The sequence below is a fragment of the Myotis myotis genome, unplaced genomic scaffold, assembly GCF_014108235.1.
Source record: "Myotis myotis isolate mMyoMyo1 unplaced genomic scaffold, mMyoMyo1.p scaffold_m19_p_3, whole genome shotgun sequence".
Lineage (NCBI taxonomy): Eukaryota > Metazoa > Chordata > Mammalia > Chiroptera > Vespertilionidae > Myotis > Myotis myotis.
This window is the reverse complement of record NW_023416335.1, coordinates 141,994,515-142,018,440: the sequence shown is the minus strand read 5'-3', so window position 1 is coordinate 142,018,440 and position 23,926 is coordinate 141,994,515. Positions and strand designations below refer to the sequence as shown.

The 23,926-nt window shown below is 37.4% G+C and overlaps 1 protein-coding gene across 1 annotated transcript; it reads left to right on the top strand.

Annotated features, from left to right (window-relative positions):
* Positions 1–742: 742 nt before the first annotated feature.
* Positions 743–22,945, top strand: GLIPR1L1 (GLIPR1 like 1). Its single transcript, XM_036298970.1, has 6 exons — positions 743–916; positions 5,143–5,388; positions 8,717–8,817; positions 18,579–18,667; positions 22,743–22,769; positions 22,854–22,945. The coding sequence occupies exons 1-6, from the start codon at positions 743–745 to the stop codon at positions 22,943–22,945; spliced, it is 729 nt and encodes a 242-aa protein (XP_036154863.1).
* The last annotated feature ends 981 nt before the right edge of the window (positions 22,946–23,926 follow it).

Genomic DNA, 23,926 nt, shown 5'->3' with positions numbered 1-23,926 from the left:
ACTACGTCATCCAGTATATGCTAGCTTTATTCCCAATCTCTGAGGAAACCAGAGATTGATGTTGCAATTTATTTAAAACAATAAAAAAGCAATACACAGACGCTGAGTCTATGAAACTAACACATAGGGTTTTGCACAGGCCTGGTCCATTGTCAGCATCTAATTCATGTCATTTTTTTTTCTCTTTTTTTAAAAAAATATTTTTTATTGATTTCAGAGAAGGTGAGAGAGACAGAAACATCAATGATGAGAGAGGATCACTGATTGGCTGGCTCCTGCACATCCCCCTCTGGGGATAGACCTTGCAACCTGGGCATGCTCTCTTGATGGGAATCAAACCCAGGACTAAATGCACAGGCCTAAGCTCTATCCACTGAGTCAAAGCACCTAGGGCTCATCTCGTTCTTTTGCATGACACGGTGCTGCCTGAATGTTGCAATCTGGATTACAATCCAGATGCCCTTCACAGTGATTCCAGATTAGGTCCACAGACAGTGCCTTCAGGATGGTTGAATGCCTGCACCAGGGGGCAACTCAAGGCTTTCCCCTGTAGCCCAGGGCTTTCTGGGCAGCTCCGCCTGCTGCCTGTTCCCTGGCCATTCTGGCCCCGCCCCTGGGGCCCAGCTTGCTGTGCAACCCTCAATGAGCTCACACCATCAGAGAACGTTGGGCCCAGGTGCAGAGCGCAGGCTGGCTTAGCCGTTACCAGTCCACACAGCCAGGGCATCCTCTGCATCTTGCCATGGTTTATGGGAACAAATTAAATTTCTTATGGACTTTAGGTTTCTATCTGGTAACCAATCAAACTCCCACCATACCTTCCATCGAAGACAAGAGTTTCATAGAGGACTGTGTCACAGCTCACAATGAAATGCGTCGCACAGTCCAGCCCCCCGCAGCCAACATGAAATACATGGTGAGAAAAAAAATGAGCTGGGATTATACTAAGGGATCTTGGTGATTCATTTTATGGACGCATTTGTATGCATTCAGTTAGGACTTTCGGCCTGCAGTTTAAAATTATGCTTTGGCTGAGCTGTCTCCTGCAGGGTGGTTTGTGATAGAAGGGAAAGAGAAAGGAAATCTTGAAGCTGTTACTTGCTAGAGTTACATATGCGTGTTTATTCATATACAGCTGATAGCTGTGAAGACATGAATCAGTTTATTCTTGTAGTTTATTTTTATTACAGCTGTAGTTTATTTTTATTACAACCTCCTTTTGTCCACCCCTGTATATACACACATTCTATATAAATGCATACTTATGCTATATTTTTAAAAAAATGAAAGGAAAAATGTAGATTAATTTAACTTTTCATAGCTACCTGCAGAAGAGGAGGAAGAAAGGAGTAAGGTAGAAGAACCATGAGCCTTCTTTGATTTTACTTTGTTTTATATATAGTTTAACTTTGAAAACATGTGATCATTTTTCTTATTTTAACACTTTACATGAAAGATCTGGTGCTTTTCTTCCTTTTTTTCAGATTAATATTTCCACCTTGCATCATTTTTCCTTCTGCCTAAAGGACATTAATATTTCTCATACTATGGGTCTGTTGGCAATTAATCCTATCAACTTTTTGTGTCTGTGAGTTTATTTCTACTTAAGTTATAACCAATATTATCATTAGAAACAGAATTCTAGGTTGCCCTGCTAACTTCTATCTTCCTGCACATTGTTTGTGATGAAAAATCTACTGGATCATTTCCTTTGTTCCCATGTACATCAGGTGTATTTTTCCTCTGGCTGCTTTAAAGAAATCTCCTTATCCTTGGTTTTCAGAAATTTGATTATGATGTGCATTGATGTAGTTTTATTCATATTTCCTGGGGCTCATTGAGCTTCTTGGGTCTGCAGATTTAAACGAATTTAAAAAATTTTAGCCATTGTATAGTCAAATATTAAAGGCTCCACTTATAAACATATTAACTATACAATTTGAAGTTATCTCACAGCCCATTGATAACTCCATTCATGCAAAAAAAAAAATTCTCACTCATTCTTTCTCTACTAATTTTAACATATGTGTTAATTCTGGTTCAATTTTCATACATTGATTTTTCTCCTCATTAATATATTTTAATTTATTGATTTTAGAGTGAGAGGAAGAGAGAGAGAGAGAGAGAGAGAGAGAGAGAGAGAGAGAGAAACATAGATTTGTTCCACTTATTCATGCATTCATTGGTTGATTCCCATATGTGCCCTGACCAGAGAGCCCTCAACCTTGGTGCACCTTGATGATACTCTAACCAACTGAGCTACCCAGCCAGGGCCTTTCTCCTCATTTTTAATTGTATTATCATGAGTCCTTGTATGCAGATAAGTTTGTATCAGATATCTGAATCTGTCCACTTTTGTTTGTTGGGTGATGGTAATTTTTGTATTTATGTAAATATTCTTGTCATTTTTTTCTGGCATGGACTTATGTTACTTGGCATTTGATCCTTTTGAGTCTTGTGTTTACGATTTGTAAGGCAGAACAAAAGAAGTGACTGAGGCTAGGGATAATTATCTCTTTTAAGGAGCGATCCTCCTGAGTACTCGACACAATTCCAATCTCGCTAGCAGGAAAAAGCAATAGTCCCAGTGCTGTGTAAGCATTAGGTTATATGCTCTCCTGTCATTTTGAGTGATTCATTCCCTGGTGTTGCATATGTTCTTCACATGTGTGTGTTAATCAACCCTCTGCTAAAGAGCCTTCTTTACAGCCCTGCCTCTGTGCACGTCTGTGCTTTCTGGTATTCGTGTATGGCCTGAACATTCTCCCAAGGCAGCAGATAAGGCCATCATAGGACTCACCTTATTGGTTTCCCTCCTTTCAGGGATCACTGGTCTTTGTTGACTGGTTTCATGTGTCTTGCTTTTTCACATATGTATGTTAGTTTTATTGTTTCAAGTCAGAAAGTTACTCCATTTTGGCCAAAAGTAGAAGTGATGACTGTTGGCTAAGACTTCAACAGGAGTTTCTCCTGTCATCCACTACTGCATCATCCAGAAAAACCAGGCATCTCATTTCTCATGTCAATTTTTCATAAATGTCAGAAAAAATAGAGCATGATGTGTTAACAGATCAGCCCTGAAATCATGCAAACTTTTAAAAATTTTGTATTGATATATAACATTGTATTAGTTTAAAATATAAAAGTTAATTATTTGATATATGTACATGGTGCAAAATGATTACCACAATGAGTACAATTAAGGTCCATTACTTCAGAGTTACATGTTTTCTTGTAATGAGAACTTTTAAAATCTAATCTTTGAGCAACTTTCAGATATACAATACAGAATTGTTAACTGTACTTGCAATGCTGTACCCTACAGCCATAAACTCGTTTATCTTGTAACTGGAATTTTATACATTTTGATCACCTTCAACCTTTCACCTACCCCCAACCTGCTATTCTGACAAACACTAAACTGTTCTCTGTATCATGAGTTTGGTTTTTTGATATTCCACATAGAGGTGAGATCATTCAGAGTTTGTCTTTCACTGTCTGACTTATCCTATATAATAGAAGGCTAATATGCAAATTGACCAAACGGTGAAATGACCTGTCACTATGATGCACACTGACCACCAGGGGGCAGACGCTCAATGCTGGAGCTGCCCCCTGGTGGTCAGTGAGCTCCCACAGGGGGGAGTGCCGCTCAGGCAGAAGTCTCAGCTGTGGTGGCGTGGCAGGAGCCTCTACCGCCTCTCTGGCAGTCGGACATCCCCTGAGGCCTCCCAGACTGTGAGAGGGCGCAAGCCAGGCTGAAGGACGCCCCCTACCCCTACCCTCAAGTGCACAAATTTTATGAACTGGGCCTCTAGTTTTAAATAACATAGGTTTAGCATCTCAGTGACATGGCTCTCTATATCACCTGTTCTCCTTGCAGTGCCTTTGGGCAGTTTACATCTTGGTTCCATCATGTCAACACATGTTCCCCAGAGTCACCATTGAGAAAGCTGAAGGGTTGCACAGAAGTTTTATGATCAGACCTAGAGGTGATGTATTCTATTCCCACCCATATCCTTCTGGCCAGAATTAGTCTGGTTATCCTAGCATGCTTACCTTAAATATCTCTACCATCGATTCCTTTTGTGGTAATGGAATATTTTTCATTCCTTTTCTTTAATACATAGAACAAATTCAAAAACTCCCTCAAAGGAATAAAAAACCCAATATCCTCCCTCAAAGGATAAAACCCAAAATCCTGTCCAGTTACCGATTCAGAGTCTAATATCGCTGAGTGGTACACAGCAACCTCTCCAACAGAGTAAGGTGTGGATGGATACCATTGGCCATGTGATTGTCTGTGTCCTCCACAAAAACTTTCAATGCTAGCCCTGGCTGGTTTGGCTCAGTGGGTAGAGCATCGGCCTGTGGACTGAACGGTCCCAGGTTCGATTCTTGCCAAGGGCACATGCCCGGGTTGCGGGCTCTATCCCCAGTGTGGGGCTTGCAGGAGGCAGCCAATCAATGATTCTCTCTCATCATTGATGTTTCTATCTCTCTCTCCCTCTCCCTTCCTCTCTGAAATCAATAAAAAAATATTTTAAAAAAAACTTTCAATGCCAGCACAAGGACAAGACAACCACAACAAAGATCTCTATTCAGAAAGTAGAAGAATGGGAACCACATGGCAATCATTGGTTCAGAGCAATTTTTAATTTTGGGGGAAATGGTTATACTGTCAACCTGTTCCATTTGCTGAGGCATTTTTTAATCAGTCAAGAGGTTTGGGTATTTTTTATATAGATACACTTGATCAAATTAAGAAAATTCTATTTCTAGCGTGCTAGGAAGTTCTTAATTATAAATGGGTCCTCATCCTTTACTTATGATATGCTTGCATGATTCTCTAAATTACTGGACTGTGAACTCTGGCTTATTTAAGTCACATTCAAATATTTTTTGACTGCTTCTATACCAGTCCAATAGATACAAAAATAAACCTCCACAGAATGGATCATAGAGTGTTTCTGAAGCACAACTTAAAAGAACTGACTAATGGTGAACATAATAAATGCCAAAGAAAAACTATATTTTATTAAAATTAAAAATTTAAACAAAATTTCATCTATTAAAATCATTAGAATAACATCAATGCAAATGAATATGCAAAATTCAATTTAAATTATTTTTGTCTTTCAGTCTTGGGATGAAGGTTTAGCGAAGACTGCAAAAGCATGGGCAAACAAGTGCAATTACCAACCCAACACCTGCTCAGAAAAACCATATCAGTGTCATCCAACTTTTAAATATGTGGGAGAAAATATTTGGTTAGGTGGATCATACCAATTTAAACCGGAATTTGCTATTGGTCTTTGGTGTAATGAAAAGATGATTTATAATTATAGTACTCTACATTGTTCCAAAGCTTGTGGCCATTATACACAGGTAAATATTTGACATTTGATTGATTGATTCTTATTTATGCATATTTCAATCACAAGACATTTTTTAGCATTTTCTTCTTTAAAATATTTTGTATTTATTTTTAGAGAGGGAGGAAGGGAGAGGGAGAGATGGAGAGAGGGGAAGAGAGAGAGAGAGGAAGAGGGAGAGGGAGAGAGGAGGATAGGGGGAAAGGGGGAGGGAGAGAGGGAGGGAGGGAGGGAAGAAGGGAGGGAAGAGAAGGAGGAGGAAGAGAAGGAGGAGGAGGAGGAGGAGGAAGTAAACATCAATGTGAGAGTGGAACATTGATTGGCTGCCTCCTGCATGCCCCCTACTGGGTATAGAGCCCACAAACAGGGCACGTGCCCCAACTGGAATCCAACCAGCAAATTGTTGGTGGCATGGGATGACAATCAACTGAGCCACACCGACCAGGGCTAGCATTTTCTTTTCAGTTACATTTGGGTGTTCTGAACATTCACATTCATTTGGAAGATAGTTTTACTGGATATAGAATTCTCTGGAGCTTTTGTTTTCTGAACTTTAAAGATTACTCCATTGTCATTTCAATGCATTAATTCCAATAAGAAATCTCAATCTTTTATTTATTCCAGTGTTATGTAATGTGCCTTTTTTTTCTCTGTTTCAGTTAAAAAAAATTTTCTTTACAACAAATCTGGAGCCATTTCATAATTTACTAAAATTTTCATCACCTTTCTGTGCTGTGGTTTACTGAGTTTCTTAGAACTATATGTCTATAATTTAAATCAAAATTTGATAAATGCTGGATATTGCCTCTTGAAATATTTCTGTTACTGACTTCTGTCTGCCCTGATTCCACTCACCAATGTTGATGGCCACTTGAATTTCCCCATGATTATTGTTGTTCTCTTTTCTTTCTAAGATTTTCCTCTCTGTGATTAATTTCAAATAGTCTTATTGCTTTATCTTTAAGTTCACTAATCTTTTCTTCTCTAATGTTTAATCTACTATTAACAACATTTAGTTTATTTTTCATCTTATATACTACAGTTTATATCTCTAAAAGCTTGATTTTTGTCTTTTTTACATAATCAGTAACTATATCAAGAATATTTGGCCCTAGCTGGTTTGGCTCAGTGGATAGAGCATCAGCCTGCTGACTAAAGAGTCGTGGGTTTGATCCCGGCCAAGGGCACATGCCTGGGTTGCAGGCTCGATCCCCACTAGGGGACATGCAGGAGGCAGCTGATCAATGGTTCTCTCTCATCATTAATGATTCTATCTCTCCCCTTCCTGTTCTCTCTGAAATCAATAAAGAAACATTTTTTTTTTAAAAAAAGGATATTTGACCTTTCTTCTACCTTTTCAACCATATGAGATAGTTACAATAATTATTCTAATGTTTTCTCTAGGTTAGTTCTGGGATAGTTTCAATGGATTGATTATCCCTCTTCCTTATGGGTAAAATTTTCTGCTGCTTATCATATTTAGATATGTTTTATTATACCTTCAACTTTATAAATCTTGCCTTCTTGGATGCTTGATTTATTTATATGCCTATAATATTCTTGAATTCTCTTCTGGGATACAATTAAGTTACTTGGAATTTGTTTGAGTCTTTTGGTTCCTGCTTTTAAAATATATTAGATGGAGGCAAAATTCTTCTGCATACTCTACCCAATGCCCCAGAAATTATGAAACTTGCCAGTAGAGCTAGCGGAAAAGGCCCTACTCCTGGCCCAATGTAAGTTCCTGTATTCTTTCATTGACTTTTTATAAATAGTTCTTTTTAGGGTCTAGGGTAGTTCTTCAAATGCATGCTCTGGTTAGTGCTCTGCTGAATTGATGTTGGGAACCTACTGGAGGTATCCATAGTAGGGTCACTGTTAGATTGTCACCACTGAGGTACTACACCACCCAAACGCCTGCCTCCTTGGTCTCCACGGACTCTCAGCTGTCTCTCAACTATGTGGATCCATTAGGCTCCTCCTGGTTTCTCCAACACCCCTACCCCACCAGTCATGGCCTGGAAACGCTCTCAAAGCAACAAGCTGAGACACTTGTATAATTCACAGCCTCCCCAACCTGAACTCCCAGGAGGCATTATCCTTTGTTGTCATATGTCCAGTATCCTGAAGACCTTTATTTCCTATAATTTTTACAATTCTTTTGGTTGGTTGTTGTGAGAGTTTTGGGTGAGAAATGGAAGCACATTTTAGGCATGACACAGAGCCCCTAGGATGGACCATTTAAGCAAGAGAAGAACTCTCTTCTCTAAACATATCTGTCTAATTTGAATTAACATACAGTGTCTGAAAGCATGCCATTCTTATTAGAGGTTCACTGAACACAGAAATTAGTAGCTTTCATGCTTCTATTCCATTTAAACTTCGTCTGACAACAGGATGTTGTAAATTTAGAAATCCTTCTCAGAATAGTTGTTGCTGCCTCTCAAAGAGCCATTAAAATATATTTTGCAAAATTGTTGACTATAGCTATATGCAGATCATGGGAAATGGTGACTAATATATTACTTTATAAAATGTATCAATACATTTTTTTAATTGAATTGTAAATTAAATGGGTTTAGAAAAATAATTTGTGTTATCAAAATCTATATCAATTTTCTTTCATTAGTTTGTTTTCCAAATGAATAAATAAGTATTTTCCCCTTTGTTTATTTAAGCAATAGAAGAAAATTCCACTCTATCATTGTCACAAAAAAATACTAATTTTTTCAACTCTCTATCTACCCCTGCCTCACTCCATGGTTAGTTTTTCATAGAAATCTTCTTCTTTTGAATAACTGCTATTCTTTACAATGAAACAAAAATATTCATCATCCTTATGGCAAGCATGTTTTTTGCAATAAACGCAATATGTTCTTAGTCTCTATCTCTATCTGTTTTTGTAATTTGACAAAAGTAGAATATGGTTAGGGCCACAAAATTTAAAATGTTATCATAAACTAAGTAGAAGTTTTTAGAGAAAACGAAATAAAAGTGTATCATTGTCTTCATTTATAGTGTAATTTTAATATTGTTTACATTTATACCTATGAAGAAAATAATTTTTTTTCATAAATCATCTAGAAAAATATATTATTTTGGCTACATATTATATTTTTTTGACTTATGAGAATTATCAGTGAGGAAAAACTAGTTATGTAGCCCTCATGAAAGCAGCCTTTTAAAAATTGTTTTAAACTAAATAGAAATTAAGAAAAATAGTTAATAAAAATTTATGTATTCTCACTTTTAGAGCATGACTAAGATTATAGTTATTCCCATAGTGCATTGTTTCATAGAGGTGTTTTGCATATTTTATTTTAAAATTCCTTTCTTTATAGGTAGTTTGGGCCGATTCATATAAGGTTGGTTGTGCAATGACAATTTGTCCTCAACTCCAGGGAGCTGCAACTGCAATATTTGTGTGTGATTATGGACCTCTGTAAGTTGTTTTGCTTTTAAAAATATTTTATATTGAAATCAATGTTAAAAATTATTTCCAAAAATAAGGATTTAGACTAAAAAAGCAGGTATATATTCAATAAATGAAGCCTCCCTCTATAATGATAATCAAAGAAACAGATGAAAATAGTAGGTGGTGAGATGATATTACCTTGTGTAAAGAATTATACCTACCATGAGATATTTAAAGTTCAGAGTTAAAATGATGGACATTCTTTGTTAAATAGAACAACAGGTAACATAGAATGCAGTGCCATACTAAAAACTGAAACACAAAATAGGTTTGCAGATGCTTTCCTAATATACTATACCATAACTGAAATGAGCAAGTGATTCTGAATGATAGTGAAAAGCACATTCTTTTAAGAAAAAAAAATACCATAAGTTTTATTGCCTTTTTTACTATTGTGCATCTAAGTGGAAATATAACATAAGCCTCATGGGAGGCTACAAAAATAAAATTCTGGAACTCAAATCCCATTGATCTGTACAAGAAAGAAGATAAAATCCATCTACAACCCAACCATTTAACAACAAAAATATTAAAGTAAAATATACAAAAGATGAAAATCCAAGTATAGAATAAACATATAGGGTTGATAAAAAGAAGCTGAGATACGTCAAAATTGCTACGGAGAGTACAAATGTGTATATCTCCTCCTGTATTTATTTTACGCTTTCTCAGTTAGCAACAGAAATGAGTATGACACGTGCATAACTTAAAGAGAAGAAAAACAAACGACAGATACAACAAAGAATAAATAAGAAGATGATAGCCTCAATCTTAACTATGTCAATAATCACATCAAATATAAATGCTACAAACACCCAAATGAAAAGGCAGAGATTGTGAGATTAGATAAAAAATCCAGAACCAATTATAAGCTACCTACAAGAACCATACTTTATACAAACACATTAAAAGTAAAAGGATGGAAAAAGCTTTACTATACTAACATTGGGCAAAATGAATCTGCAGTGACTATATAAATATCAGATAATGTGAATTTCAGAGCTAAAGTGTTGTCAGGGACAAAGAAAGTCACTAAAAATAATAATGGGGTTAAGTAATCAGAGGCAACTTGGATGAAGTGAACAAATTCCTCAAAAGACACAAATTACACAGGAGAAATAAAATGAAAAGATAACTACAGAGCAGTATCTCTTATGAATATAGGTAGAAAATTTTGAAACAAAAGTTAGCAATTGAATCCAATAATATGGTAAAAGCATAATACATCCTGTCCAAATGGGGTTTATTTAAAGAATATAGGCCTAGTTTAACACTCTAAAATCAATTGATGTAATTAGCCATATCAATCAACCTAAAAGTAAAGATCATCTGATAATCTCACTGGATGGAGTAAAAGACAAATATTCATTCATAGTGAAAGTTCTCTGCCTGCTAGAAACAGAAGGCAACATCTTAAACCCAATAAAGGGCATCTATGAAAAATCTGCATGTAATGTTAAACCTAATAGCAAAATATTTTCCTGTAAATTACATATAGTAAAAATGTTAGGCTTTGCAGAACACATGCATTCTGTTACATATCCATCTTGTGTTTTTGTATTTTAAATAACCCCTTAAAATATAAAAAATTAATTCTTAGCTATGGGCCATACTTTGCTAACTGCATGACTGCAGATTTATATAGAAAATCTAATGGAGTCTAGACTTTTTTTAAGATAAAAGATCAAGATGCAAAACTCAGTTACATGCCCATTTACTAACAATGAACAATCAGACGCTGAAATAAAATGACATTATCACTTATAATAGCTTAAAAAATATACATTATCATATGGAAATGCAAAGGACTTAAACTAGCCAAAACAGCTAAAATAAAAGAACAAATCTGGAGGACCGACACTATTGTGTTCAAGAATTACTATAGCTAGAATAATCACAACATTGTGATACTGACATTAAGTTAGACAAATAGATGAATAAAACAAAATAAGAAGTACAAAAATAAATTACACATGATTGACCACATGTGTTCAACTGACTTTTTATAGATACACATAGGCAATGCAGAGGAAAAGGAATTTTTCAACAAATGCTTTCTGAAACAATATGTCATCTACATATACAAAAGCAAACTTGAATCTACACGAAATAAAACTTATAAAAATAACTCAAAATTAATCTTAGACCTAAATATAAAAATTAAACTATAAAACTTGTAGAAGAAACATGGATGAAAATTTGTGCCCTTAGCATAGCCAAAAATTTTTAGCTACCACACCAAAAGTCTGATCCATAAAACAACAAATTGACAAGTTGGATTACATTAAAATTATAATTATAGGTATTCAAAGACATTGGTAAGAGAATGAAAGAATAAGCTACAGAGTAAAGAAAAGTCTTTGCAAAACATATCAGATAAAAGACTTGTACCAATTCAATATCAGGAATACTTAAAACAATAAAAAATAAAAGAATAAAAGGTTAATAAAGAAATTTGCAGGTGGCCAATAAGCAACAATAAAAACCACAATATCATTAATCATTAGGGAAATACAAATTAAAACCACAATGAATACTGCTACACAACAATTTGTCTAAAGATGGGTCATTCCAGACCTGCCCCAGTTCAGGCTTTAGACTTTTCTAGAATCTCTCAAACAAGCAGCAGCTGGTGTCAGCATGCCCCAAACCTATCAATAAGAGGCCCAAGACTCAGCACTAGCACCATCCTGCCTTGAATCAGAGTTGAGCCTCACCTGGGCACTTCCAAGACCAACACAAATAGCAGCTATCTGCAGATCTCTCTGTAGCTCCTGTGGATTGGTCCTGGCAGTGGCTGACTTTGCACCTCCTGGGAGTCCCCAGAGCCAGTGAACCTGGGGTACAGCTTCAGACCATACCAAATTATAACTCTATCCATCCACAAGCAACACACTCAAAGGCAGACTCTGAGAGCACCAAGTCCCACTGAAGCAAGTTCTGCTCCATAGGGGTGTCTCCTGCACAGCAGTTCTTCCACTATAGTCACAGCTGGTGCTCATAGTCAATTGGCCTGAAGGTCAATTCCTCCCAGTGATGCCAATAGCAACCAAGGCTCAACTACAACAAGACTGTGCACACAGCCCACACATGGGTGCACCTAGAGGGCCCAGCTCTAGTGACTGGGGAGGCTGAGCCACTGAGTCCTACAGGACACCTACTATACAAGGCCACTCTACCAAGTCCAAGAGACATAACAGATCTATCTAATAGATAGAAACAAATACGGGGAAGCAACCAAATATGAAGACAAAGAAACATGTCACAAATGAAAGAAATGGGAGCAAGCAAACTACTGAATACAGAGTTCAAAATAATGATTATAAAGTTACTAAAGGATCTTAATGAGAGCTTCAAGGGACTTAGTGAGAGATTCAAGGGACTTAATGAGACTTACAAGAATCTTTGAATTTCAAAGACATGAAAAAGGACCAGTCAGAAATTAAGCAAAGACTAAATGAAATAATGAACAATTTACAGGGATTCAACAGTAGAATAGAAGATTCCTAGAATCAAATCAATGATTTAGAATATGAGGAGTAAGAAATGCCCTTTTTTAAAAAAAAATATATTTTATTGAGTTTTTACAGAGAGGAAAGGAGAGACATAGAGAGTTAGAAACATCGATGAGAGAGAAACATTGACCAGCTGCTTCCTGCACACTCCCCACTGGGGATGTGCCCGCAACCAAGGTACATGCCCTTGACCGGAATCAAACCTGGAACCTTTCAGTCCACAGGCCAATGCTCTATCCACTGAGCCAAACTGGTTTCGGCAAGAAATACCCTTTTAGAAGAGCAAAAAAGAAAAAAGAATCCAAAAATGTGAAGATAGCGTGAGGAGTCTCTGGGACAATGTCAAGCATGCCAACATTCACATTATGGGGATGGCAGAAGGAGAAGAGAGAGAGCAGGATATTGAAAGCCTATTTGAAGAAATAATGACAGAAAACTTCCCCTTCCTGGTGAAATAAATAGTCTTACAAGTCCAGGAAGCATAGAAAATCCCAAACAAGGGGAACCCAAAGAGGCACACAACAGACACATCATAATTAAAATTCCAAGGGTTAAAGACAAATAGAGAACCTTAAAAGCAACAAGAGAAAAGTAGTTAGTTACCTACAAGGGAGCACCCATAGGACTGTCAGCTGATTTCTCAACAGAAACTTTGCAAGCCAGAAGGGAGTGGCAAGAAATATTCAAAGTGATGAATAAGCAAGGACCTAGAACCAAGATTACTCTACACAGCAAAGCTATCATTTAGAATTAAAGGTCAGATAAAGAACTTCACAGACAAGAAAAAGGTAAAGAAGCCCTTTCATCACCAAACCAATATTACATGAAATGTTGAAGGATATTTTTTAAGAAGAGGAAGAATAAGAAGGAAAAGATAGCCAAAACCGGTTTGGCTCAGTGGATAGAGCGTCGGCCTGCGGACTGAGGGGTCCCGGGTTCGATTCCAGTCAGGGGCATGTACCTGGGTTGCGGGCACATCTCCAGTGGGAGATGTGCAGGAGGCAGCTGATCGATGTTTCTCTCCCATCGATGTTTCTGGCTCTCTATCTCTCTCCCTTCCTCTCTGTAAAAAATCAATAAAATATATTTTAAAAAAAAAAGAAGGAAAAGATAAAAAATATGAACAATAAATGCCAATAAATACATAGCTGTAAAAAATTTAATCTAAAGACTGGCCTCAGACAAAAACCAGGACCCTACAGCCATTCTGGAAAAAGACCTGCTACAACAGCTGCAGACCCACAGACAACAAGACTCCAGCCATCCCGGCCACAGATTCCTGTGAACCAGAGTGCGTCCCCCTCCCACTGGCCCACCATAGCGGCATAGGGCCCATGAGACCCTCGGCGCACAAGTGAGCCTCCCACTGACACAGGACGGTCATGCAACCTGGCCCCCTAGCCAGCTTGTGACTCTGATTCTCAGTGTGGAGGGCCCCCCACCCCCTGTGACCCATGGTGGCTGCACCCTGCATCCATGACTCTGATTCTCGGCGTGTGCAAAAAATGAAACTAGACCACCAACTTACAACATACACAAAAACAAACTCAAAATGTATAAAGTACTTAAACATTAGATGGAAAACCAAAAAATCTTAGAAGAAACCATAAGCAACAAAATGGCAGACATTTATCATAGCAATATCTTTACTGATACAGCTCCTAGAGCAATGGAAACTAAGGAGAAAATAAACAAATGGGACTACATCAAAATAAAAAACTTCTGCATAGCAAAAGAAACCATCAATAAAATAACAAGAAAGCCCACTGCATGGGAGAACATCTTTGCAAATGTTATTTCTGATAAGGGTTTAATCTCCAACATTTATAGGGAACTCATACAACTTAACAAGAGGAGATAAACAATCCAGTCAAAAAAATGGGCAAAGGGCATAAATAGACACTTTTCAAAAGAGGATAAACAGAAGGCCGAGAGACATATGAAAACATGCTCAAACTCACTAATCATCTGAGAGATGCAAATCAAAACAACAATGAAGTACCATCTCACACCTATCAGAATGGCTATCATCAACAAATCAACAAACGACAAGTGCTGGAGAGGATGCAGAGAAAAAGGAACCCTCATGCACTGCTGGTGGGAATGCAGATTGGTGCAACCACTGTGGAAACAGTATGGAGTTTCCTCAAAATATTGAAAATGTAAATCCCATTTGACCCAATAATCCCACTTCTAGGAATATTTCCCAAGAAAACAGAAACACTAGTCAGAAAGGATATATGCAACCCTATGTTCATAGCAGCACAATTTACAATAGCTAAGATTTGGAAACAACCTAAGTGCCCATCAGCAGATGAGTGGATTAGAAAACTACATCTACACAATGGAATACTATGCTGCAGTGAAAAAAGAAGGCGTTCTTACCATTTGCAACAGCATGGATGGAATTGGAGAGCATTTTGCTAAGCAAAATAAGCAAATCAGAGAAAAAGAAATATCATATGATCTCACTCATTTGTGGAATATAATGCACATCATAAACTGATATACAAAAACAAATTCAGAGTCAAAGAAGCATCAAACAGACTGGCAAACTTCAGTGGGAAGGCCGGGGAGGCTTGGGGGGTGGGAGTAAATGATCAATCAAAGGGCTTGTATGCATGCATATAATCATAACCAATGGATACAGACACTACAGGGGGTGAGGGCATGTGCCGGGGGGTGGGGGAAGCCGGGCAGAGGTCAATGGGGGGAAAAGGAGACATGTTTACTACTATTTGTAATACTTTAAACAATAATTAAAAAAATTATCTAAAAATCAAAATAAATAAACACTAATGAACAAAATAAACTGATGAATAAAATAGAGCCAGAGGTGTGGAAACTTGTAACAGACTGAAAATTGCAGAGGGAAGTGGGGAGAGGAGGTGGGGACAGTGGAAGAGATTTTAAGTGCATATATGCATTACCTATGGACATAGACAAAAGGGTTGTGAAGGCTTGGAGTGGGGCAGGAACTGAGTGAAGGAGAGCAATGGAAGGGATGGGGGTGGGGAATAAGGAACATCTGTAATGTTATCTATATACTAGAGGCCTGTTGCACAGAGATTTGTGCAACAGGCCTTCCCTTCTCCTGGCTGCGGGCACAGGTTTTCCTCCAGCACCCGGGACCCAGGCCTTCCCTCTGGCTGGAGCCGCCTTCAGTCTTCCCTCTGCCGCTTGGAGCCTACGTATTCAAATTAACTGCCATATTTTTTGGTGGTTAATTTGCATATCGTGCTGATTAGCCAATGGGAGGCGTAGCAAAGGAACAGTCAATTACCATGTTTGTCTGTTACTAGATAAGATATAAAGGTAATATGCAAATTAGCTGGACGCCATAACAGTCACGACCAGCTCAGGAGGAGGTTGTGTGCGCAGATGGGCAGAAGGGGACTGCTAACACTGTGAGGCAAGCCACGGATGGCGCAGTCCTGGAGTGGAGGCAGGGGGGCATGCCCAAGCCACTGCCACCGCCTGGCCCCAGCAGGCCCACCTCTGTGCATGAGCTGCAGAGGAAACACCTTTTCTTACCACTCATTGGCTAAGCTCCCTGTATGCCACTCGCAGTGTTCTTGGGTAATAAGAATCCAAGAAGGTGATCTAGGGTTTTTCACCCTCACTCCTGGAGGAAAAAATGAAGGTACACTGCCCTCCCCAGTTTTGCTCCATGGATAGAGCCTCGGCCTTCAGACCACAGGGTCCGAGTTCAATTCTGATCAAGGGCATGTACCTAGGTTACAGGCTCCTCCCTGGCTGGGGCCCAGGTCAGAGCTCATGAAGGAGGCAACCAATCAAAATGTCCCTCACACATGGATGTTTCTCTCTGTCTTTCCCTCTCTCTTCCATGCTCTCTAAAAATCAATGGAAAAATATCCTCAGGTGAGGATAAAAAGAAAAATAAATGTCATAGCCCATGAAAGAGACATCTTAAAAATGCCTAAAGAAAGTTGTCATTTTTTCGTGGTGAAGGAACTGGAGTCCATGTTGGTGAAAACACATTGGCAGCCAGCAGTGGTAGCAGCAGCGGGGTGATGGGAGTGGTGCCTTCCCCTGATCAGCCTGCAGAGGGAGGCCAGACTGCAGCCTAAGCCATCAGTAGGACATCCCCTGAGATCTTCCGGATTGTGAGAGGGGGCAGGCTGAGCTGAGGGACCACCCCCCACCCCAGTGCATGAATTTCATGCAGCATGCTTCTATTCTACAATAAAGATTAAAAAAAAAAAATACTGGCCATTCCAAATCCAGAGGAAGATATGAAGGGACTAGAATTCTCAACCAGCTGGTCCAAATATAAAGTGTCACAAATATTTTGTAAAATCAGCGTGGCAGTTTCATAAAAAGTTAAATATGCCCTGACCATATGATCTATTTATTTCACTCCTAGAAATGTATGCCCATAAAAAGGCATATATGAATGTTCAAAATGTGCATAGTAACTTAATATGTAATAGTCTAAAACCAGAACAACACAAAGGTCCATAAACGGATGAATGGGTAAATAAATTGTGGCTTATTCTTTAATGGAGTACTGCTAATGCTATTAATGTTTTCTCTGGGTACTCTACGTAACATTTATAAAGTCTACCACAAACACTGAGATGACTAAAAAGCAGGTTTGTTAGAATGTATCAGCTTATACTATTGAAAAGCAGGCATAATAAAAGTGATATCTGTCAAATGGTTGTCCAAATGGTACCATTGTTTTGGTACATCATCAAGTAGGACTAGATAAGGATTATGATATTATACTTTTAAAGTAAGCCATAAAGCATTTGTTTACATTTGCAATTTAAATTTTGCTTATTCTGCCCAGTTGGCGTCATTCAGTGGTTGAGTGTAGACCTGTGAACCAGGAGGTCATGGTTAGATTCCTGGTCAGGGCACATGCCTGGGTTATGGGCTCGATCCCCAGTAGGAGCAAGCAGGAAGCAGCCGATCAATGATTCTCTCTCATCATTGATGTTTCATCTCTCTCTCTCATTCTCTCTTCCTCTCTGAAATCAATAAAAATATATTTTTAAAAAATAAATTTTTCTTATCTCATTTACAAAATGAAGAGATAATCTTAGTGTTGTACAACCAACAAAAAAATAACTGGCTGTCACATACATAATTACACTGGGTTCATATCTAATTTATGTTTTATAGAATATTAAAGAATATAATGCCCTGGCTGGGTAGCTCAGTTGGTAGAGAGTCGTCCTGAGCTGCCAAGGTTGTGGGTTTGATACCCGATCAGGGCACATACAAGAATCAACCAACCAATGAATGAATATATAAGTGGAACAACAAATTAATCTCTCTCTCTCTCCCTCCCCTTCTATTCTCTCTCTCTAAAAACATCAATAAAAATTTTATTTTATAGAATATAGCTTTGACATATTGAGAACATGCTGTAAAGAACAGTTTTAAAGTAGCTTTTTATAATAGAAACTAGAGGCCCAGTGCACAAAATTTGTGCATGGGGGGGCGTTCCTCAGCTCGGCCTGCACCCTCTCGCAATCTGGGACATCCCTCTCACAATCCGGGACTGCTAGCTTCTAACTGCTGGCCTGCCTGCTTGCCTGATCGCCCCTAACCACTCATCTGCCTGCCTGACTGCACCTAACCACTCCGCCTGCCTGCCTGATTGCCCCTAACCACTGCGCATGCCTGCCTCATTGCCCCTAACCATTCTGCCTGCCTGCCTGATCGCCCCTAACTGCTTGTCTGCCTCCCTGATTGCCCCTAACCACCTCTGCCTCAGCCCCTGCTGCCGTGGCTTTGTCTAGAAGGACGTCCACAATGACATCGAAAAGGTCATTCGGCTGTCCAGTTTAATTATCTTATTAACACTTTTATAATTATAGATTAGCATAAAATTGGGACAAAAGTCATTTTCCTGCCAAAACCGGTTTGGCTCAGTGGATAGAGCGTCGGCCTGCGGACTGAAGGGTCCCAGGTTCGATTCCAGTCAAGGGCATGTACCTGGGTTGCGGGCACTTCCCCGGTGGGGGATGTGCAGGAGGCAGCTGATCGATGTTTCTCTCTCTTCGATGTTTCTGACTATCTCTCTCCCTTCTCTCTGTAAAAAATCAATAAAATATATTTAATAAAAAAAAAAAAAAGTCATTTTCCTTTCAACATTCATGCTTAATGAGTAACCAAAAAAATAAGTAAATTAGAGGAGTAAATAGCCATTTGGCTACTCAATGTTTCCCTTTTTTACAGAGGAAATCATGCAGGGGCCCGCCCTTACACTGAAGGAGCATCCTGCTCTATGTGTGGAAAAGAAGACACTTGTGAAAACTGCCTCTGCAGTAAGCAAAATGAAAAAAGTAAATTGTAATTTCCTATTTGGAGAGCAAAGTTTCCATAAATTCATTATATTTTCAAATTTAGCTCTCCTCAAGTTTATAGAGAGTTTATGAAGAAGATTTGCTTGCTGCTCTCTGATGATATAACTCGTTTGTCATAAATCATACTTAAAACCGATAATCCCTCCCTTCTTCACTGATTATTTTCCCTCTGAGGCTAAAGGAAGGTGGGAGTGAGGTATAACTGTGATCCAGTGTGCTGCTATACAGTAGATATTTGCTGCTATAACAAAGAACTACTAGTTTAAACACGTATTTGCATTTGCCTGCATTTTCCTTTTATAAGTTATTATTAAAATAGTGACTCACTCAGGAGTAACACATTAATTAATGTGCAAACTAATTGTGATTTAAAACTAGTGTTTCACTTCCAGCAGTTCATTGGTCCTCAGAACAAATATATTTTTTAGGTTAAGTACATTTTCAAATTATTTGATTGAAGATAAAATGAAATAGGTGAAGGGGGTAGATGACTTGGAAATGGTAAAAAAGAAAAGAGAAAAAAAAGAAAAGGGCTAGAATACAGGTAAAGCCTGGTCAACCTCTGCTGAATCCCATTCCAAGGGCTTTTCACTGAGAGAGTGAGGTGTTCACTGTTGCCTTTCCCTGGTGGTTATTAAACTCCAATATTTAATTGCTTTAGCACACTGCAATTGCTAAAATATCTGCTTTTATTTCCAGGGCTTTCAGCCTAAAGATTTAGCCTCCTGCCCTCCCAGCTTCAAAATTAAAATAGCTTGAGCACAACATGGATATCCATTGGGCTAATTTCCCCCATCTCCACCACTCCCCTGAACCTTGACCTACTCAATGCTCCATTTTTCTCTTTCTAGCCTCACAAGACCCACAAAAGCTCAGCGGGTTTCTCCTTTCCCCATGTATCAGCCTTGGCCAGAGGAAAGCCCATATATTCAGCCCTTGAACGGGACCAATCAGAAAATGGCCCCAGAGAAAAAGCAACATTCTTAACATCAGCCCACCTCTCGATGGATCTCCTGCTCTGAAATCTTCACCCTCTGCTCTTTGTTGTTCTGAATCTCTGATGCTCTTAAGCACTGTTGTATTTTATTTGGATTTTCTAGCTGTGATTGACGACCGCTTTTGTCTGTCCCAAACGACTACATTGCTGAGACTTAAGCAGGGATTGACAATGGTCTCTAGTACAGCACTACACAAACTGCAAAGGCTGCAATAAACTTTGAGACCTACTAGGTCCTAGTAACTAGGAGGTGTTCTCCAACTTGTTCTTTTTCCAACTATTTGGAAATTATCTTGTTATTCTTGGCCCTTTATTCTTGGAAATTAATGTTATGATAAGCTCATCGATTCCGTAGAAGACCTTGAAATGTGGTTGGCATTACATTGAATTTATAGGTAAATGTAAGAAGGATTAACATCGTTATTACATTGACTATTTATATTAATAAAGATTATTTGGGTTTAAATGTCTTTCAGTTAAGTTTTAAACTTTTCTCAGTAAAGGCCTTGCACACCAAGTTAGATTCCTTAGTAGCATGTATTTGTTGTTTTAAAATGGCATATTAAAATTATATTTTCTAATTGATTTTTGCTAATTAATAGAAATATAAATTATTTTTATTTTAGTCTACTATCCATGAATCTTACATAATTCTCTTATTAATAGTTTGTTAATGGTCTTGTATATTCTTAATGTTCTCTATAAAAAAATAGTCTGTCATCTAACTTTTACATCAGTTATTTATTTTGCTAATATTAATAGTCAGTGAATCGTCCTGTGCAATGTTGGACATAAGTTACAATAGTGGAGACTATTCTTTTGTTCATGACTTTAAGGACAATATTTCAACATTATGTATTTTTGCTTTAGATTGTTTTTATTAGTCCTAATGGCCTGGTTATGGTAGTTTTCTCTTTCCTTAGTTTGCCATGACCTTTTATCTTGAATGAATGTTTAATTTTACCAGATATTTTCTGATCTCTTGAAATTAGCCCCAATTTTTTTCTTTAATGTTGTAAGCTTTATCAAAGGATTTCTTCCTTTCTTTTTTTCTTTTGGGAAACTGTTTTAGAAGTATTATTTTGTAAGTTTAATTTTTAAAAATTGATTTGTGCTCTGAACTTCTCTTTGAATAAATACATTTAAAAAAAACTGGTCCACATCACTCATTTTTTAAAGTTATTGAAAAGAGTTAGATACAGGGTGGTTTTTAATTTTTTAAATCTTTTATCACATTCTGTTTCCTCTTTAATTTTATTTATTGTTTCCTTTGTTGTTATTTTTTAAACCACTTTACTGAGATATGATTGACATACAAAAAAAAGCTGTACATATATCTAATATATATAACTAAACCAATGAGATTTATATTTTCATGTAGGTTCTGCTAGTTAAGTTATGGCCTGAAAATCCAATTTTAAACTCTTCTTTGATTCTCATAATAAATTCAAATTGGTCATAGGTTTCTTTTAGAGATGACTTGATTTCTTATTTTTCTTCAAAAATGTTTTTTTTAAATTTATTTCAGAGAGAGGAAGGAAGAGTGAGAGATCAAAACATCAATGATGAGAGAGAATCATCAATCCGTGTTGTCTCTTGCACACCCCCTACTGGGGATTGAGCCCACCATGCCCATGACCTCCTGTTTCATGGTTCAGTGCTCAACCACTGAGCAGCACTGACCAAGCAGTGGCTTGATTTTTGGTAACATTTTACTTACAGTTTTTCAATTTAATTTTAGAATTATCATTGGCCTGAAATTTTCCTTCCTCATTTCTCATATGTTTTCAACTTCAAGGTTGAAGTAGCCTCATAAAGAAGTTAAAAGTTGGGAGTATTACTTCTTTTTATATTTTGATTACAATTTGTATAAGATTCTGATGATTTCTTCCCCCCATGTTTGGGAGTTTTCTGTAAAACCATTTTGTTCTGGGTTGTGTATGTTTATAAATTTCAAATAACTGGTTTAATTTCTTGTAATATTATGTGCTATTAAGGTTTGAGAACAAAATTAGCAAATGTATGTTTTCTAGCAAGTTTTAATGAACTTCTCATATTTTTATCACTGCTCTGTTATGTTCCAATTACATAAGTCCTATGAATTTTGATTTGTTTTTTTTCTTTGTTGATCAGTTTCTATGAAAGCCAACTTTTAGTTTTGTTGACTTCCTTTTTGAGAGACAGTACATATAGTTTAACAAATGTATAGGCTTTGCAGTGAGGTGGCTTTACTGAGGTGATTAAGAGCATTTACTACTAAGTGTCATGCAAAGTGATTTGAGTGCAAAATAAAGTTCTCAATAAATTTTAGCTATTAATTTAAATTCCTCATTATTTTCTATCTTTTGAGTCAGTTTATTTTTTCATAGTACCAATCACTGTCTGAAATTATCGTTTTTATTCATTTTTATTTACTTAGTTTATTTTTAAATTGATGACAGATTTTCTTTTCTTATTTTTCTTTAAGGAGAACTTTACTTTTGTTCTGATAACCATTATATTCAAAGACTGGAATCATGCTCAATACACAGCAGGCACTCAAAAAAAAAATCAATGAATAAATTAAATAACGTGAATTCCTAACAAATTGCAAATTGCTGATAGGATGGTAAATAGAGAAGAATAATTTGAAGGGTGAGAGACATAGAGCAAAATTTGGAACAAGGGCCAGTGCAGAAATGAGTCAGATATTTGATAAAAGGCTATGGGTAATCAAAACACTACATAAAGGACCCCCTTTTTCAGAGATTTTTAAACGGGAATGACAGAATACCAAATATAAAGTGCTATAGTTTTGTCTGTGTTTGGCTTTTGTGCCTTCAATGCAAAAGGCATTCTAGAAATATTTGTGAAAATGACATGTTGGCAGGGAGCATTGTACGGATTTTTAAATATAATGGAATTTGGGGAGGAAGCTTTGGGTTTTTTTAAGTTAAAAAGCCAAATTTTGTTTCTTAAGTTGATTAAGTTATTCCAAAAGCCAAAAAGTAAATAATTTTATACCAAAAATTAAGTACCTTTAATTTTTTCCTATTTTAGAAAATGAAGAACGTGAAAAGCTTATCAGTATGTATAAAACTGAATATTGATTTAATTACTTTGGTCCCTTGAAACTAAATTGAGCTCTTAACTGTTGCGTTTTATTGGCAGAATATCCAAATTGGAATCCACAGGGGAAAGCGCCACAGTGGACAGCATGTAATCTATTGTACATAGTTTGTATTCTTCTGAGAATGTTGTAATTTTTATTTATGTATAAGAGAAATTCTCACACATGACAATAAAAAATAGTTTATCCTAAATGTAAGCGTTATCATTTTAATTATTAAAACATCTACACTCTTGTCTGTTATCTAAATTTAATGTCCATTTTTAATTCAAGAGATGTACAACATTGCAGTATAGAAGGGTAATAGTAAAAAAAAGTATCTCAGGTTGTATTTTTTTAAATCTTCACCCAAGGATATTTATTGATTTGAGAGAGAGAGAGGAAGCAAGAAAGAGAGAGAGAGAGAGAGAGAGAGAGAGAGAGAGAGAGAGAGAAACCTCAATGTGAGAAACATTAGTTGTCTCCCATATGAGTCCCAAACAGGGATCAAACCCCCAAACTAGGTAATATGCCCTGACCTGGTGGTGCCCTTACCTGATGGTGTGGCTCACTTGGTTGAGCATCATCCCATGGACTGAGAGGTCACTGGTTTGATTCTGAATCAAGGCACATTTCCGGGTGCAGGCTCAATCTCCTGTAGGGCTATGCAGGAGGCAGCAAATTGACGTTTCTCTCTCACAATGATGTTTCTTTCTCTCTTTCCCTCTCTCTCTCAGAAATGAATAAAAAAGTATATATTTTTAAAAGAAGATGCAAAAGACATTAACAACAAACAGAAAGAATGCCAAACTGATCCAGACTGAAATTAAGAATACTGATTGAGGCCGAAACCGGTTTGGCTCAGTGGATAGAGCGTCGGCCTGCGGACTGAAGGGTCCCGGGTTCGATTCCGGTCAGGGGCATGTGCCTGGGTTGCGGGCATATCCCCAGTGGGGGATGTGCAGGAGGCAGCTGATCGATGTTTCTCTCTCATCGATGTTTCTAACTCTCTATCTCTCTCCCTTCCTCTCTGTCAAAAATCAATAAAATATATTTAAAAAAAAAAAAAGAATACTGATTGAGAATGTAAAGCCAACTCCAGAGTAGGAAAATATTTGTTCAACAAATACAACTG